Source organism: Sciurus vulgaris, assembly GCF_902686455.1.
Source record: "Sciurus vulgaris genome assembly, chromosome: 9".
Classification (NCBI taxonomy): Eukaryota; Metazoa; Chordata; class Mammalia; order Rodentia; family Sciuridae; genus Sciurus; species Sciurus vulgaris.
The window spans coordinates 28306369-28325400 of NC_136469.1; the positions used below are offsets into that span (position 1 = coordinate 28306369).

The following is a 19032-nucleotide window of genomic DNA, read 5'->3' on the forward strand; positions in this document are numbered from 1 at the left end:
TAGGTGCTTGGAAGTCCAGGGTGGAAGGGAACACTGTATTTATGCCTCCTCTGCACCTGTCTATAAGATAAGGAGAAGTAACAATAGTTACCACACGGGGTTGCTACGAGGATTACATTAATACAGAAAGTGCTCAGCAGCAGCAGCAGCAGAATAATGCTTTTTTTCATGCTATTATAATAACTCCTTTCAGTAAAAATGTAACTTCTGACTCTGTGCTGCATAATGACAATTAGAGATGATTCCCATTATTTTTATTTCTTGTCAAGAGAATATACCTAAATTTTGAGAAATTATACTTTGATTTCTCCCATTCTTCCTTGTCTTAGACTTTCTAATCTTCTCTGACAATTCATATAAATTCTGACATAACTACTAATGTCAAGTAGCCTAGAGGCTGGATGAGGGAGTAAAGGTATTACACAATCCGGTACATTTCCCCAAGTTAAAATATCTCTGCTGTCTCATTACCAAAGTAAGACATGCTTGTTGTAAAACAACCGGATAATTTAGGAGATTATGAAGAAAAATGAAAAATTGCTTTCAAATTCCACTGTATATAAACAAACACTGCTAACATTTGTACCATTCCAGATTTTTATGTGCAAAAATATACATAGAATTATATACACATGTAGAATATCATCTTATATATGTAGTTGGATGATCTTTTACACTTAGCAATACAGAGAAGAGTCAGTATTACAAAAGTACAATGTCTTTGTTAATGGCTGTGTAGGATTTCATTATGTGGACATACTCTACCTAACTAATGTACTTCTTTTTTCCTAATTTCTTGAAATTTTCATTTGTTGATTCCCCACAGCAGGGCTTGGTCTTTGGTTCTCACTCATCTATAGTTCCTAGATCTGCATATGGGTGTCTAGTAACAAAAAAAATTGTAAAATTCTACCTCCAAAAAAGGAACAGATAGATAGAAAATTAAGATGGAATCTTCTTCAGATTTGTTACACAACATTGAGTATAATTTTTATAAATATGAATTAAAAATTCTAAAATCTATTTATACTAAATACCCAAATCACTTAAAATTATTTGTAAGATGCCTTAACATTCGTAAGTTTCCTTTGTTAAAAACACATAAGTAAGGCACTCTGAAAAATATAAGCGGGATTTCACATTTTTAGCTGTTAAAAACAGGTTGACATTATTCACCCTAAGGAAATAAAGCCATCACTTAGTTACGGAAAGTTACAGTCTACAAGAATAAAAGCTAAAACTCAATAGTCATGTAGCTTTAAGCCACAAAAGGAGGAAGGATTCTAAGAAACTTTTTGCCTGTCAAAAAGCACATCAAATCTAAAATCTGAAATTGACCAAACCCACATGAATGCAAGAAAAATTACTTTAAAAAAATTAGCAGGTAAATGACACACAATGACTTAATGAGGTAATGGTAGTATCAAAAAACAATGAGATGGGGGCTAGGGTTGTGGCTCAGTGGTACAGCAGTTGCCTAACATATATATGGCTCTGGGTTCAATCCTCAGCACCAGATAAGAATAAATAAAATAAAGGTATTGTGTCCACCTACAACTAAAAAATATTTTTTAAAAAATGAGATGAATTTTTAAAAATGTGTTAACACTTTCAAACTTCTGTAAGCCATGTAGTGGAGACAGCATGTGAAAACTGAGGTAATTAGAAAAAAACAGGATAACTGCTGCTTTGTAAAAGAAATCATCAGAGACACATACATATGAATTCCATGTAAAAATGGCTCTCTTCCCATACATTCTCTGGAATAGTTAAGGTATAACATGAGACATTTACACACACAGCTGCCACACACTTTCTGTAGTGAAATGAACTTTTCTGAAGGCAGCGAAGTCATTCCAGTATGTTGTTCAGAGATCTTAACTAATGTGTCCCTAGTAGTGCTATAAGAATGTCATACTTGTGCATTCAGCCACAGGTCCACATACACACGCAGAGTTATGCCATGCTCTAAAAGCAGAAGAATCCTACTTTGGGATTTAAAAATGGGGAGGGACACAAAACTCATACTTTTGGGGTATCTTCAGCTTCTCAACTAAATGAAAGAAGACACAACATTTTGAGAGTCTATATGGAGAAACTTAATTGGTTAGAGGGAATGTGTACCTTCTTAGATTAATTCCAGAAATTGTTTGAAATTAAAATTCCTATCTGAGCATGAAGTATCAGACAACCTTCTCTGGTACGGCTCTATTAAAGTCTACATATGAAGATACTCAGTTTCAATTTGAGGGCATAAATCATCAGTTCTTCTGTTCTCATATTTAAATGACTGTAGCCTATGAGCTGAATGGTATAGTCATTTTTCTCTGCAACCAAACAAGGTAAATAAATGTGATATATTGGCACATCACCCCACCACTCTGCATATGGTGCACATTAAGGTTGTATTCATTTGCCATATGAATATAATTCCTTTTACCACATCTACTATTAGTTACAAGCAGTAAATACAGAGTTGTTTTGCTGGAACTTGAAGGCCTGCATTACATCATGGAGCACTAAACATCCTAGACCTTCTGGAGAATTTCATAGACATACTTTTAATGTTGCCTGAACTTGAATACTGCTGACATACTGCTTCAAAATCCTACTTGAATTTTTCAAGGAAGAAGAAAAACACAAGGTAGCTTGGTAAAATGGTATACACTGAAAGCCAGGCCACAGGAGAAGCTTTGGATGAGGTACATCCTTGAACTAATGCCCTTGACAAAGAAGCAGATCAAGAGTCATATCCCAGGGATAAAAAGGCTACTCACTTCAAGCATTGCTTTCATGTTCAAAATCTAGTAAACATAAGGAATCTAAATTTAAAATATCTTCTAAATAGTTTTGCCCAAATGTAGCTTATGGAAGACCCGTGCTCAGTAAGATGAGTTTACCTCATAAAAAACTGCAGTGCTTGTTTTATTAGGCATATACTCTGCTTTTTCCTTAAAATAGTTATTGTAAAGTTCCAAATCCAGGTTAGGGTAGGGGTGAAATAAAGAATGAAGTGGAGGGCTGGGGCTGTAGCTCAGTGGCAGAGCACTTGCCTAGCATGTGTGAGGCACTGGGTTCGATCCTTAGCACCACATAAAAATAAACAAATAAAGACATTCTGTTCATTTACAACTATAAAATTTTTTTAAAAAGTGCATTTAAGCGTGGATTTTTGAAAACTAATATATTTCAACACAAATGTACACATCTTGGCATTTATGACCCATAAATAATACACCACAGGCAATTAAAAACAAAGTACACCTGTGTTTCTGAGTACTGATTTTCCTATTTCCCAGTGGTAAGTCTCCAAACACATCCAGCAGATGGTGCTCTAGGCCACCTACTTACAAGAGGAATACTGTTTGTATTGCATCCACCTATATTTTGGCAAGACAAAGAATAAGGATTTATCAGTAGCTTCAGTAAAACATATTAGGCTTTACGATAAAAGACATAATTCCTAAATATGTGTACAAAAGTATACATATACATAAGCACATGTGCACAGAGGCTAACAGTGAATAATTCACACCTGGACATCTTACGATACTACTTTTCTTACAGACTTGATGAGTAGTCTATGTGTATATCAGTGGTATTTATAGTCACATGGCAAGATCATTCCAAATTCATTAAAAAAAAATTTAGAATGCCTTAAAGTTAGAATTCATTTTTAATTATTGCAGGAATGTCTCATTAGGGTGATACTAGTAAAATTAACAACAGTAGGATTTACGGTAATGACTTAAGTGATTGATGAGAGTATAACAAAATGAAGTTTTAGACAGAGAAAAAGCAGGGCAGCTATGGCATACAGTACTTTAAAAAACAGCTCTGTGGTCTGTTAGTGCTAGCCTTATGGTTAATAAAACCTTCTTTCTAATTAACGGTGCTGAAATATTCTTAAAGAACAGAATCTTGTTGTTATGAAAAAACTTGAATAGTTTTTTTTTTCAGTAGACGCCATTCCCATAAAGGAGAAAGCTGACATAGATTAGCATGTCTGATTGCAAAGAGGAAAAAAAAAATGCCACCTTTCAATCAAATCAAAACCAGAATGCAAGAATGGAAAACTACTTTACTGAAATACTACACACACAAATCTATGCAACACCCTCACGGTCAGCAACCATTCGCTCCTAAAGCTAATCAACTGTGGCTTTAAAAGAATTACTCCAAGACCTAAAAGTGCCAAATAAGCATTTAATTTTTTAAGTCCAAGCTTATGATTTATTAATATAATATAAAATAGTCGATAAACAATAACTAATTTAAGTATCAATTGACTGCATGAGGGCATATTTTCTCCAGCATTTGGAAATGTGCAGTATGGATAATTTTATTCTGAAAGAGAAATGTCTGAGAAAAAGTACTCTGTTGGACAATTCAGTTCTAGAACAGAGAGAGCCAGTCCCTAAGGCATGGAGAAGTGATGTGTGTCACATAGAAAATATCTGTCATTGAAATATTCTTGGTTAATTTTATTTAAAAAATCCACAGCTAAGTGAATCTTATTTTTAGGTTTTCTTGTCATTGAAAAAACTGCATTCCACAGCAGATAACCATCACAAGACAAAAGAGTGAAAAATTAAAAACTATCTGGTATACAGGACGGCAAGCCTTTTGCTAAGTGCTCTAGGCAGGTTTGGGAAAACATCTGAATCCTTTTTAAAAACCGTGAATTATACCATGTATATAGGCTTTATCAAGCTTGACTTAGCCTGATTTTGTCCAAATAATATGCATATTAATGTTGGATAATGTATTTTTAAAAATAGTTACATAGCTATCAACTTTGCATACAGTCCCATTATCGGATTTCAAGAAAAATGATATATGTAGACTCATGACCCTAGCAAGTTAAATTTCCACTTGTTCTTATGATTTTTAAATTAAAAAACCAAATAAGACTTAGACAAGACCTATAAAATGCAATAAAAGCAATGTCTTAATTTTTTCTGTTTAATTATTTCCCCGCTTCAAGACAGAAAAAAAGTCTAAAATATGAAATTTAAGGTTGAGGCATTATGTGCATTTATAGGCCATATTGCAATTAGATGTATATAAAAGCTTGACCACTTCTTGAAGGTCATTTCTACTGCACCTAAGAGACATGCTACAGGAATGAGCGGAACCTACAACTCCCTCTGAAAGCTCTGGCTGCATCGTGGAGCCATCAATGAGCCAGAGGCTTATAAAATCCAAACCAGCTTGTGTGAATGTGTCAGTTTATACACAGTAAAAACGTCCTTGTTTTTTGTCATTTTTCTTTCAAAAAGCTTAGAACAGTCTTTCCATTTTTTTATTTTAATGTGTGCAAATTCTCATAATATGAAAAAGTGCCTATTTGTCTTTCTCCCACATTCATCCTTCAAAGCTAAAGCAAAATTAAATTGGGACATCAGATGTTATAAAAGGGCCAGAAAGGACAAGGTTCACTTTGAGAAAGGTAATTTAATTTAGTCAAAATACATTACAATTTTCTAAAATTTGTATTAGACGTGTTGTTTTGTTATTCTTTTATTTTTTTCCTCTTCATTACCAGCATTACTAGGAGTTAATGCCCACCATTCTACAGACAATGGGAGCGTAGATGAAGTGCTTTATGAAAAATATAACATTATAATATGTACTCTAATGCCAACAAAATGGTGTTTGTGTGGTGATTTATTTGCTGAGCACCCTGTGCTTCTGATAACACCTTAGGCCAGTTACTGTTGTTGCTTTCATTTTATAGACAAGAGAAAAAGACCACAGCAAAGCTGGGAACTTAGATTTTAGATTTTACTACAAACCCCAGATTAGGTCACTTCTATTTGATTCATTTTTTTAAAGATCATACATGTAAAAACCACCTCTAGAGCAATTTATACAATACTTAAATATATAAAGATATATTTAAATATATACCCCACCAAGCCCCCATATAAAAAAAGAATAGTTTCTACCTTCTGCAAAAACTGAAGATTTTTCATTTTAAAATCTATTAAATCCTACACCAAACAAAGTATACCTAATTTTTGAAATGCAACAGTAGTTACATATGAGTATAGCTAGTAAGTCTTTACTTCTCAGAATACATATTAGTAATGACTATGCACAGAATACAGAAATGATCAAGTAAACGAGTAAAACAAAAACAACGAAGATACATTTCTCCCTTTGTGGATGTGTTTAGTTCCTAAATGTTTTAGATAAATAATAAAATGGTGGATTGTTTTTCTATGTCAAATCTAGGTTCACCTGAGATAATTTAGTAAAGCTTATAAAAGGAAAAAAGAAATTGAAAGTAGTCACTCAACCTAGAGGCCAGAAGGAAGAAGAACAGAACATAAGTGTCCATATGAAATGAGCGTCAAGAACATTCCTACAGAATATGAAGAACAAAATCCCTGAAAGGTGCATCTTTAAAAACTGATACTATAACTATGTATATAAATTGGAGATTTCTGTATGAATATGAAAAATGCACACAAACATACTCCACCACCACATACATACTACGATTTCATCTGATCACAAAGACTATTATCCACAGTATCATAACCATTGCGTGAATTTTTCAGATTCTATTGATGTACAGCATTATCCCTATTTTGATTAAAATAAGAAGTACATGTTAGAAGTTAACTGAATAAAATCTGCGTTTACTTACCAGCCCAAAGGCTATAATGTACATAATATGAAGAAGCCACTTTGAAAAAATACTTTGCATATATTCCTTTTAAAGTCATACTAGCCTTTGACTAAATTTTTTGAACAGAGGTTTTGCTTTCATGCAAATATTATCCATTTAAGCACAGCTCTGAGAAGTCAATCCAAAATGTGATGGGCTTAAATATATTCACACTATTTCATAATTTGAGGCTGAGTGACAGAAGTAAATACCATGGTATTCAGGTAATAAGAGACAACATGATCCTTCCTTAGCTACTACATTGTGACTTACTTTAAATTAAGAAACTAAATATTTAAGAGCAGTTAAAATGTTCGACCTAATGAAGTAAAAATCTAAAGCTATTCTTGCAGAAATTCTTCACTATTGTCATAATCATTTTAATTAAATTCTCATTTTTCAGGTGGTCCCTTTAATTGTTTTTTCCTACTCCTTAATGTGCTTTCTGAAGCCATTTCTTTTCTGCAGCTGTGTGCGATTGGCTTTAATGGTTGCTGCTTCCTTTTTTGCCTTCTGTGAATTACAATTTTAAATGGTTACACATTTTTTGTTTTACTGCCTTCAGCACAGTTTCATAAAGATGTTTAAGGCTGTTGGTGAACATTTTCATTTCCCATCTGAAAAACCAAAGAGCCAATTTGAATATTCCATATTGGCCTTTTATGACCTATTTTATCTTTTAATATGTAAATGAAAGCATAATTTTATAAAGACTGGTCGATTTCCATGAAATTATAATTTTTATTTTGCTCTTTTAAAATATGAATTCAATAAACAAGATAATATGTGATTGTTCTTTTACGTTGTATCGTATTGTTCATGAATAAAACAAATCTATTTTATTTGGTGACAGTCATTTCCAATGAAGAGCTAGCATTTTTAGATTGTAAGAATAACTTAAAACAGAAAAATAAGATTTCGTGCATATATTTTAATTATCAATGGCCATGAAATGTTTTAATGACCAGGTCATTTAGATATTTCTTAAATTATAACTAAGAAATTAAAAATACTTGATTGTTCAGTTTCACTCTCAACATAAAAGGTAACTTATACTACAACATGTTATTCTATATCACTTGTAAAAGTTTACTTAAAATGTAAGTTGTACTTACCGCCTGGGTTATCTCCAATTCCACTGCTTTTTCCATTCCAGTACCACAGCAGAAGCGTCGCGTCACGTGACCCTGAGAGAATGTAGCAATTTCCCCCAATATATGACTCAGAACGAGTGAGGCAAGTGACGACATCCCAATGGCCAAACACTACTTGCATCAATTTTCCTGAAATAGAAAACAATTTTCTTTATGATTGCTATTAAAAAAATAAAACAAATTTCTACTGAGTTGATAAATTGTGAGACAGTGATGCCATTTTAACTCAGATTCTGATAATTCAGGTTTTTTTTTTTTTTTTTTTTTTTTTCAGTGCTGGGGATCAAACCCAGGGCCCTGTGCTTGTAAGGCAAGCACTTGATAATTCAGATTTTATAACAATTTAGTTCAATCCTGAAATTTTCCCGTAAACAATAACAAAAAACCAATCGAACAGTGATAATACTTTTGAAAGGCATATGTTAAAACTGTCAACAAATGATTCTTGAGGACCGAAAGACCACATCCTTATAAATGGCTACTATAAGTAACAAATGGATCATGTTAGCTGATTAGAGCAGGCTCAGGAACACTCTTATTGGAACCATTTTTAACATTTTCTTGAGTAACCCTACATGATTTAAAATAAAACAAAACTTAGTTGCCTTTCTGTAAAAGTACTCTGTAATTTGGATTTCATTAATATAAACCAGTCTCTGAATTAGTGAAGATTTAACGTATTTCTTCTTCTTTAAGTCACTTTGGAGAGAGCGTCTGCTTTTTTCAAACTGGTATTACATGGACTAACTTTTGATGAGAAGACTAATTTATTGTGATTGCAATTTGAGCCACGTCATTCTTTCTTTGTTTTAATTGTCTGAATGATGAAAATTCCTTTGGGGGTGATGATGAAATCAAAATTAGGCAGTTTAATGGTGATGACTGGATACAGTGGAGAGGAACCCAGTCAACTTCCCATACCCACAGGGCTTCAAACACAGAAGAGGCGTTCATGTAAAGATGTCAGGAAAAAACTTTAGAGCCCTTGTCTGTTTAGAATCTTTGTTCAGCCAGAGGTTGTGGTTAAAATTCCTAAGAACTCATCTACAGAAGTATCTGTTCCAGCTCCTCCACACACCATCCACAGAGATGGTTCTACTAACATTTCCTTTGCAATGTCTACAGAATCTATAAATGAATGTCAAAGAATGCCTCCCTTACTATTAGGTATGGATTAAAAAAAAATACATGTCTCAGTACTCAGTAGTCATAAAAATGTAATTCAAATGTTCAAGAAAAAGACTACTAAACTAATGAAGAAAAATGTGCCTAAAAAGCGTTTGTGTTTTAATTGGAATACATGATAAACTATTCAGAAGTATTGGCATCTAAGTTTATTTAACTTTTCAAGATAATAATAAATGTAACTAAGAAAGTATTTGCATTAAAAAATTTAAGTTCTTGATTCTAATAAGCCCAAGGTGTAAGCCAGGGGCAGTCGTGCATACCTGTAATCCCAGCAACTCAGAGGGCTGAGGCAGGAGGATGGCAAGTTCCAGGCTAGCCTCAGCAACTTAGTGTGACCCTGACTCAAAATAAAAAGGACTGGGAAGGTAATTCAGTGGTAAAGAACCCTTGGGTTCAATTCTCAGTACGGAAGGAATAAAATAAACCTAAAGTTTATTACAAGTCTGAAAATTTAGAAATAAAATACTGAAAAATATATTATCCACATCATGTGGAAAGTTGAATACTCATGAGTGTCAGTCTTGCACATAGTGTAGTATTAGTAACTTTAAAATCCTATTTATTTCAACCTCAAAAGCAAAATAAAGTACATTCTTTTCTTCCTGTGATTAAGTGGAAGGGAAGACTTCAGTCAAGGCAGGTGTTTCAACTGCTAAGTATTCAAAATGCCCACTTTTGAATTCTGAATTTCTTCAGCCTTTTAAATGGACACCAAAACATTTCACTTACAAAATTAGGTTATTACATCTATGTTAAAAATTATGGTAAGAAGAATTCAAGACTTTCTAGAATAAAAAACACCAAAAGAGCAAATTAAATATGAAAAAATATAAGAATTTTTACTTCATTTGCAAATGAAGAGGTCTAGTAGTAAATGGGTACATTAGATTATAGGCAGGCCTTACATGAGATAAGAGAAGTCAGGTAGCTGAATGTACTTTTTTTTTTTTTTTTTTGTACTGGGATTGAACCAGGGGCACTTAACCACTAAGCCACATCCCCAGACCACTATAGTTTTTATTTTGAGATAGGGTCTCTCTAAGTTGCAGAGGCTGGCCTGGAATCTGTAATCCTCCTGCCTCATCCTCCTGAGCCACTGGCATGCACCAACATACCTGGCATGTACCCCCACACCTGGCTAAATGTACTTTACTAATAATTAGAAAGCTAAAATTTAATTAGTGTGCTTTAACTGCTGAAGGAAACTAGACACTCCATATTGTATGTGTTGATCACTGAGTGTGTAGGTGACTTGTGTTTAGTCTGTCGCTAAATTAGAGTGTATAAAATACTGGGGTGATTTAAATAGGTTATTTCTAGATGGGCTTATTTTAGATGTGAAACTCAGCAAGGAGCACAAGGGAAAGAACTAGAACTAACTAGAAACCTGAGGTAGAGAGTGCTGAGGGGCACCAGGAGGCTCCCAAAGAGAAGCAGTTCACTTGCTAACCTACTTCCCAACTCCTGTGAGGGCAGGGTGGAAAGATTTAGCAAGGAAATGAGACTGCATTAAATACAGTGGCAGAATGTTCCAAGATTCATGTTAATTCCCCTTAGTTAAGTCCATGGCTGTTTTTCAATGCCAGAGTGAGGAAAGCGTATACTCAGTTATTCTGGATTCTTTTTCAACTAAAATTCCCTGCCCACATAGTTATCAAAATTATTTTTCACTTGAAAACTGTTTACGGAGCACCTGCAGAGTGCAAGCATTAGGCTTTCTTATGTGGATGCAGGGGTGATCAGACACAGTCCTGCTCTCAGAGCACGGAATGTGGCCTGGTGGTGCCCAGGGACACCAAACAGACGAACATGTAATTATGAATAGTGACAAGTATTATACAAGAAAAGAACAAGATCAGTGAAAGTAACAATGTAGAACAAATTTCGACTGGGTGTCAGGAAAGATCTACATGAGATGGGGACATTTACCTAGTTACACCGGAAGGGTTTCATATTTTAATAAAGATTAACTTTACTTTCTACAATTTATACTTTAGGCTCAACCCTGGAAAACATTATTATTTTTTTTTTTTTTTAAGTTTACTTTTTCCTGTTCTGGCAGCCTTCCTTGGCAATCTCTGCTGTTGCTATGAGGTTGAGGTTCACTCCTCCTAAATAAATCACAGCATATAAATACCTGCTGCTCTTTTTGGTAAATTATTTTCTGATAATCTCATAAGTGTTCCTCAACCTTTATTTTTTGTTTCCTTTAATACTAGTCCACCTCTCCACACACTAATATCAAATATTACCACAAGCACTAGAATATCCCTTTTTTGACAGAACAAATTTTCTAGTTAATGTTTTATTTGACAGCTGCGCTACAAATAAAAAAATTCCAGCTCAGGACTCTGCACCACTGAATCTAAAATGTGGCCTGAAAATAATTCCAACTGCCGGGGGAAGGTTTTATTGTTGCCTCTGCTGTTCTGGTTGTGCCCCGAAAACATGATTTATGTTTAAAGAATTTCCTGTTACAACCATGTTTCTCCTCCCTCCTCCTCCCCCAAATCTAATAAGAGAGGGAATTTTTTTTTTTTTTTTGGCTTGTGTGCTAAAATATAATTGAATTCAACACTTGTGATAGCTTTGCCATTATATATTACTGATCATACAATTTTTCCCATGCTTCTCAGCCAAGCATAGAAAAAAATGTTTAATATTCTTTTTGTTGTTAAAAACATAAACACATTTACCCTAACTGAAATTATTTTAAAAACTAGCACCCAAGTTTGCATACAAGACACTGGGAAAGATACTAGAACTATTATTTGACATATTTTTTTCTATAAGTCTCTGGCAAGTATTAATAAATAATATTGTTATTCACAAGTTATGGAAATGAAGTTTAAAGTAAGGCTACTCCTTGTGAGAATGCTTTACTCACACACAATTTTTTAAAAAGTACATTAGGTTTTTGGGATGAGGAAAACAAATGATATCTAGTTTATTAAGTTTAATGTAACATGGCAGATATACCAAGAACTTAGTGCTACAAATTACAGCATTTCCAAATTAACCAATGATCGGTGACACCTGTATGAGATAACATGCATGATCACAAAGAATGCTATACTTGAAGTCAGAAGAGCTAGATACATGGCCCAGTTCTGTCACCATTACCTATATAAATTTCAGCATGTTACTTAACCTCTTTAAACCTCTGTTCAATCCTCTGAAAAATAAAGTTAAGGACACCTGTCTACCTCACAGGATTATTGTGAGGTAGAAACAATATCATGTATGTTAAAGAATTTTTATAAATTCTAAAAAACTACGAATATAGAAATTAGCCTGATTATTAGTATTATGAAAGTGAAGTTATCTTTGGTTTATAATATTAATATCCAATGCCTTTAAAAATAGGGAACATCAACAAATTAAAAAAAAAAAAACCCTCAAATGTCAAAATCACTTATATGAACTTTTGGAAAAGGCAACGAGGAGATGAGGAATGGGGCAGTGTCTGCCAGGAGGCAGAGGGTGTGGGAAGAAGCTGGGCAGCAGCACAAAGGGATTCTGGAAGGCAATGGAGTTGCTCCCATCTTGATTGTGAGGTGGTTATTTAACGTATGCATTGTCAAAACTAATAAGTATAAACCAAAAGGAACAAATTTTACTGTCTAAATTTAAAAGTAACTCTACTGTTTGAACAAACTGTTTGCAGTATAAAAGAATATTTAAGAAAATCTAGCGAGAAGATGTATCAGGTTTAACCTGAAAGTTAATTTGTGCAAAAAAAGAGAGCACAATTTGTGGTCAAGTCATGCTAAGGCTGTCAATACCATAGAGTAAAAAGGCTAAAATTTGAATTTGATTTCAAAGCAGAGCAAATTCATAGTAATAATAAATACATTTTAGGAAAACTTAGCAGTTATTCCCCATTGCATTTTTAGAGAAAGTTAGTTAAATTTCAGGTTCAATAGTGTTCCACCTCAGAGACTAAAACATCTAGTAAAAGCCTGAATGATCATGCTTTTTTCAGAAACCCCCAAATAAAGATATAAACCATAAAAAAACTAGGTCAATTCCAGAAAGCAAAAAGTAAACAGAATCATGCCTCAAAACAACTTATAGAGTTACCTCAATGAAAAGTTCATGGTCAACTATTATTTCCCTACTCTCTTAGTTATTTACAATATTATTAAAAAACAAACAAACAAACAAACAAAAAAACACTTAAACTCCTTGAATAACCAATACTTAATTGTTCAATATACCAAATGTGGTAAGACAGGAGCATAACTCATCATAAACTCATCTACTTTATAGATTACTGAAAGATTATTTACCTTAAAACATTTATTTTATTTATTGAGGGCTTTTTTTCATTTTTTAATTTGTTCTAATTAATTACACATGACAGTAGAATGCATTGACACATCATATACAAATGTACCTTAAAAGCATTCAATTAACTAGAAATTTCAAATAGATATTTCCATTCTAACAATATTTTAACTAAGACATATGTAGATCTTAGTTTTAGTTGAATATCTACTTCCAAGGGTTCAGGGCATAGCTCAGCAGTTTAGTACTTTCTTAGTGTATATGAGGCCAAACAAGCAAGCAAACAAACAACCCAAAAAACCACTTTCATAATACATATTGATTAGTTCTAATGAACTGATATCTAATTTTAATTATTTAAAATATTCAACCACATATTTACTATGAGTTTATTTTATCCTGTTTCTAAATTCCATGAAATACCTCAATGTTTTCCTATATGCAAACATTTATAAACATTTCCTGGACTGTATCTCCTGTAATAACACAGAGGAGAGCTTGTTTGTCCCTTAGGGAGATACACGCAAATGCATATACAGACTCAAACTTTTATATTTTAACAAGAGCTCCTGTCATACATAAAATCAATAGTCAGCTACTTTTCTTCTTGATGGTGTAGCTTCTGGCAACATTCTATGCAGAATTGGGTGGAGGCATGATATCTACACCCAAGAGAGATACTTAATGAGTCTTTCCAGTGAGGAAAAGTGGGAAGATAACACTACGTCATAAGATCATGTATATACAAATGTGCATGGTATTTGCATATAAGGCTATGCCTTCAAAATGAATCACTTATTCTACAAGCATGTGCTTGGGAGACAAACTTATTATAAGAAACTGCCACTTAAAAAACAAGCTGAGGCTGACCTAATAGTGGACAATGTAGCAGATTATATAGCAGAGTCTTATTATTTTTTCTTTTCTTTTTTGGTACTGGGGATTTAACCCAGGGGTGCCTTACCACTGAGCTACATCCCCAACCTTTAACTTACTGAGGGCATCGCTAAGTTGCTGAAGCTGGCTTTGAATCTATGATCCTCCTGCCTCAGCTTCCCAAGGCACTGGGATTACAGAATTTGCCACCATGCCTAGCAGCAGATTATTCCTTGAAAGGAAAAAAACCAGTCTCCCCTCATTCTTATTTCACAAATTTCAGAATTCTATCATTTTGGGAAGGAAGAAGATAAGGAAAGCATTCTATGTCTCTCAATGCCAATAGTTATAACTTTAGTTCACTAATGGAAGAAAATAAAAATTACCTGTGTCTGTAGAGTACACTCGGAAACTCTTATCCCAGAAGCCACAGACAAGAATATAGCGGTTGTCTGAAGTGATGACAAAGCACTGGGAGTGGACTTGAATACTTTGGTCTAAAAGGTCGGTGATTTGCCTCCTGTGCATTCCTGTATTGCTGGCTGTGAGGATAAAGGAAGGGAAAAAAAATCCTACTAAGCACACATGGGCAAAGAATTCCTACAGTTTGTCATACTGAGAGTTGGGGGTGAGGAGGAAAGGTAACAAGTTCCAACAACAATACTTGACCTTTAACTTTAAATTAATGATATTTGAAAAACCCAATAGGAAAACACAATTGTTAGAAAAATATGGGTGGTTAAGTTCAACATCTTGGTAAAAAAAATTTTGCTTAGAGGAAAGAAATAATAACATACAATTTTAAAATAGTGTACAATTCGCAGTACATGCTTTCTAGCTCTTGGGCAGGACCAAACTAGATTACAACCTCCAGACTGCATCACAGTTAGGTTTGTGTTTCTGACAATCTCATTACATCTATTGTCATGAGAACGGATTCATGTTGTGACAATCTATTACCTTTAACATTTTGTCACAAGGAAGAGATATTAGGATTTAAATGTCATATACTTGAAATATTGTAGCATCTTGTACTACTTTGGCTTTAACGGGTCTTTAATTTGACTAGATGGGAACTCCCATTTCCCCTGTTTACAGCTGCGCTTGCATGTGAGGAAAGGCTAAAATGACTATTTATTAAAGATTCTTGTAATTGAAAAAGCCAAAGCACAGCACACTGCCACTTTCTTACTCCTTATTGAAGCAATAAAACAAGACAGTCTGGCAATGTGTTCCAAGTGCATCAGAGCACCTGAAATGTGGTTTGTCACAAGGCACGAGGGCAGACAGAGTGACACCATGCACACGGGAAAAGTAATAATCTTCTTGGAGGATACTATCAAGTTTGCTATTATCAGAGAAGGAACTTTCACTGAGATGCCTTTTTGGTATAACAGTCCAACCAAACAGAAAGCTTTGCTTCTAGTGATCTAATTTAGCTTTGACTTTCCAATGCAAATAATGATTCTCACACTGGGAAAGAAACTCGATTACACCCAAAATCAGAACAGGCAAAACTAATTTATACATCTAATTATTAAGCTCTTTTTACCACAGTTTTCAATTTTTGAAGAAAAAGTTATACATTATTACTATTAAAATAGAAAGATATTTATATTCATCATATGTAACAAATAAGTTTATGTGGATGGCTTAATAGAATGCTTGGAAACAAGGAAAGAAGTGTTCCAAACACCCTCCAGTGCTGTCCTGGGAAGCACTGAGGACAGAGAGGACAGAACTGTCCCTGTCTTGATGGCGTACACCACATGGTGCACATGTACAAGTGAAGTCCTGCAGAACTCGACCAGTGTCTATTGGCATAGACTTTTGAGACCAGGAGGTAACTGTTTGGTAATGTAGGTTTCCTATGCTTTGGGGGAATTAATGGACTAGACAGTAAAAGCAGTAGAAAACGTGCAGAATTCTAGTTGGGGATCATTTCCCCCCATTCTCCCACACAAAGGGAAGTTGCTGGCAGAGAGAAACCTTTTATGAGTATGATAATGTATTAGAGAGGGGCAGTACCCTACTGCAGTGAGGGTGTGGGATATAGTTTTAATTCCCTAAAACCTAGAAATCAAGAACAATATATGTGGTACTTCCTAAACTGGTATTTCATTCCACATGAGGACTCTGAAAATGCTCATTTAAGGCAGCGTTTATATGACTTTTGCTTCTGTGATATAAACTTCAACTGGTCACTTTTGGGTAGTGACCTCTTGGGAAAACCTCCTTGACAGATCTGAGCATATGCATAATTTTGAACTGAGGGACACAAAATACTCATGGGCAAAGGATGATGCCCTTTCAGCATTCATATGAACTATCTCCCAAGCAATTTAACATCACAACATCTGCTATCTATTTATCTATCTATCTAGTGTACTTCACAGCAGCTTTTACATAATCTTATTGTTTTCAATAGTAAACTTCTTGAGATTCAGTAAAGTACTTTTATTCAATGAAAATTAAGTGTATTTGTCTAAATAAGCAGTCTTCAAACTCAAGCATGCATACCCTTAGGGGTATGAGACTTCCTAGGGGATAAACAGGCACAGATGTTTTTAAGGGAATCAATTTCTACTTCTTCAACTTTCATATTCTCTTGCCTGAAATTGATTTGCCTGAGAACTCTCCTGTGAGTTTTCCTTTCTCAGCTCCCTTTTCTCACACCCTTCTAACACTAGATAAAATAATGGCATATTTCCCTTCCATGTAGAGTCACTAGGATGCTTTACCCCAGGGTCTAAACATCTCTTGGGAGGCTGATACAGGGATAATTCAATATTGATGTGATATTGAGAAGTGAATGCTTAGATAATATATTATTGTGCAGTTGAGATGGTTTTCAATAAAATGAAATGATGGTCCAATCACACTGTCAATTAATGGATCATTTAAAATAAGCTTTTGTGATAGATTGTTACAATGAAAGACAACTTATTAGACCACAAAAATAATTTTAGTAATAGATCACTATAAAAATTTTGCCACATAGAAAGGAGTTCAAAGATGTCTATAACAATTAAAACTTGTTCTTTTCTCATCTATTTTCTATGTGAGTAACATTCCTTAGAGTGTCCATATTTTTATTTACTTTTGAGAAGAGGTCTCAATATCCAGGACTCTCAGACTTAACTGATCCTCCTGCCTCAGCTTTCCAAGTGCTGGGAATACAGGCATGCATCACCTTGCCTGACTACCGTTTCCATCTTTAAAAACAAAACAGTAGGATAGACCTGTTGACAGACAGTAGTGTCCACACCTGAATACCTGAGCTAATTGGGGAAAAGTTCCATCTATTTCATTAAAAATGCATTTCCAATAAATGGCTGTTTTTTTTACATTTAAGAATGCTTTATTATCATGCTAAAATAAGTAATTATTAATACTTGTAATCATCACTCAATGTAGATTAATTTTTAGAAGCATGAGCCTTATGGTCATAGGACATTTATATACATATACATATGTTTAATTTTCTATATATTTTTATTGCTGAAAAGTCTGTAATAGGGTAATCAATTTTAAAAAGGCAAGATAAAATTATGTGGGGAATGTAGGATAAAATATAAATTCAAAATGGAAAAAGAATTAAGTAAATTTTCTAACTATTAAGGGCTTTTATATGCATTTTAAAAAAATAGATATTGTTTCTAGGTGCAGTGGTGCACACCTGTAATCCAGCAGCTCAGGAGGCTGAGGCAGGAGTATCACAAGTTCAAAGCCAGCCTCAGCAACTTAGCGAGGAGGCCCTGTCTTAAAATAAAAAACAAAAAGGGCTGAGGATGTGGCTCAGTGGTTAAGTACCCCTGGGTTCAATCCCTGGTACCAAAAATAATGATCATAAAAATAGAAATTATTGAGTATCAATTCATTCTGATACTTAGATTCTATTGGATATATTAATTTTTTAAATCTATGCCAGAAATTCTAAGTATTTCAACTTGTGATAAAAAACTTTTAGATGTCAACCTTACAATTTTTGAGAAGGTACTTGGTTTTAAGTAATTATTTTAGGAGCAGAGGAACAGTCTAATGACCAGAGATATAGAGCCTGGATGGCAAGCGACGGCCCACAGGCTAAATCTGACCCATGTCTGGTTTTGTCTATAGTGTTACTGGAAAACAACCATGTTCATTTATTCATGTATCATCTATGCTGGCTTTGTGCTATAATGTCAGAGTTAAGTAGTTATTCTGAAACCTTATGGCTCACAAGCCTAAAATATTTACTACCTGGCCCTTTACTGAAAAAGTTTACCCATGCTTGTTATAAAGGTTACAATTGCAGATTTAATTATACTTTATACTAAAGATATTTATTGGCACATTTTAAAGCAAACGGTGAGCCTATAAATCAGAAAGAAGGCTCTCTCTGACTTTATTATTTTCCTCACTTTGAAAGCTATACAAGCATTTAATTTTTTTAAAAAATGTGTCTATTCAAAGTAAAATGAAATTTAGAAAACAGTTGTACTTATCCTTCATATAGATAATTTATCCTTCATATAGATACTTTTTAGATTTCTGCTTATATTTTAGAAAATGGTAGATGAGTTGGTTTTGAGCTTTAGGTTATTTTTGTCCATCCTGTCCACCTACAAATGGTAGCCATTTAGCTCTCTATGGAGACAAAGGTTTTAAAGACAAAAAGGTAATATATGCATAGGGAACATCTTGGATTTGAAAATAATAAATCAATTAGTTCGTATACTTTCTTTAAAAATGGCAAAACTCTACCAAATTTATTTGTGCCAGAGTGATCTGACAAAATTATGAGCCAAACATCTGTGCTGGTAGCCTCGATGGTAGCCTAGAGAGGCACTGGGCTTTTTATTC

At 34.1% G+C, this 19032-nt stretch overlaps 1 protein-coding gene across 4 annotated transcripts in view; it reads right to left on the reverse strand.

Moving 5' to 3' along the window:
* LRBA (LPS responsive beige-like anchor protein) overlaps window positions 1-19032 on the reverse strand; it is a 723813-nt gene that overhangs the window by 21613 nt on the left and 683168 nt on the right. For all 4 annotated transcript variants that reach the window (XM_079154183.1, XM_079154182.1, XM_079154184.1 and 1 more), the window contains exons 52-53: window positions 14574-14729; window positions 7795-7962 (exon numbers count right to left, since the gene is read on the reverse strand). In XM_079154183.1, coding sequence (XP_079010309.1) covers window positions 7795-7962; window positions 14574-14729 — 324 coding nt within the window. The remainder of the gene's footprint in view (window positions 1-7794; window positions 7963-14573; window positions 14730-19032) is intronic.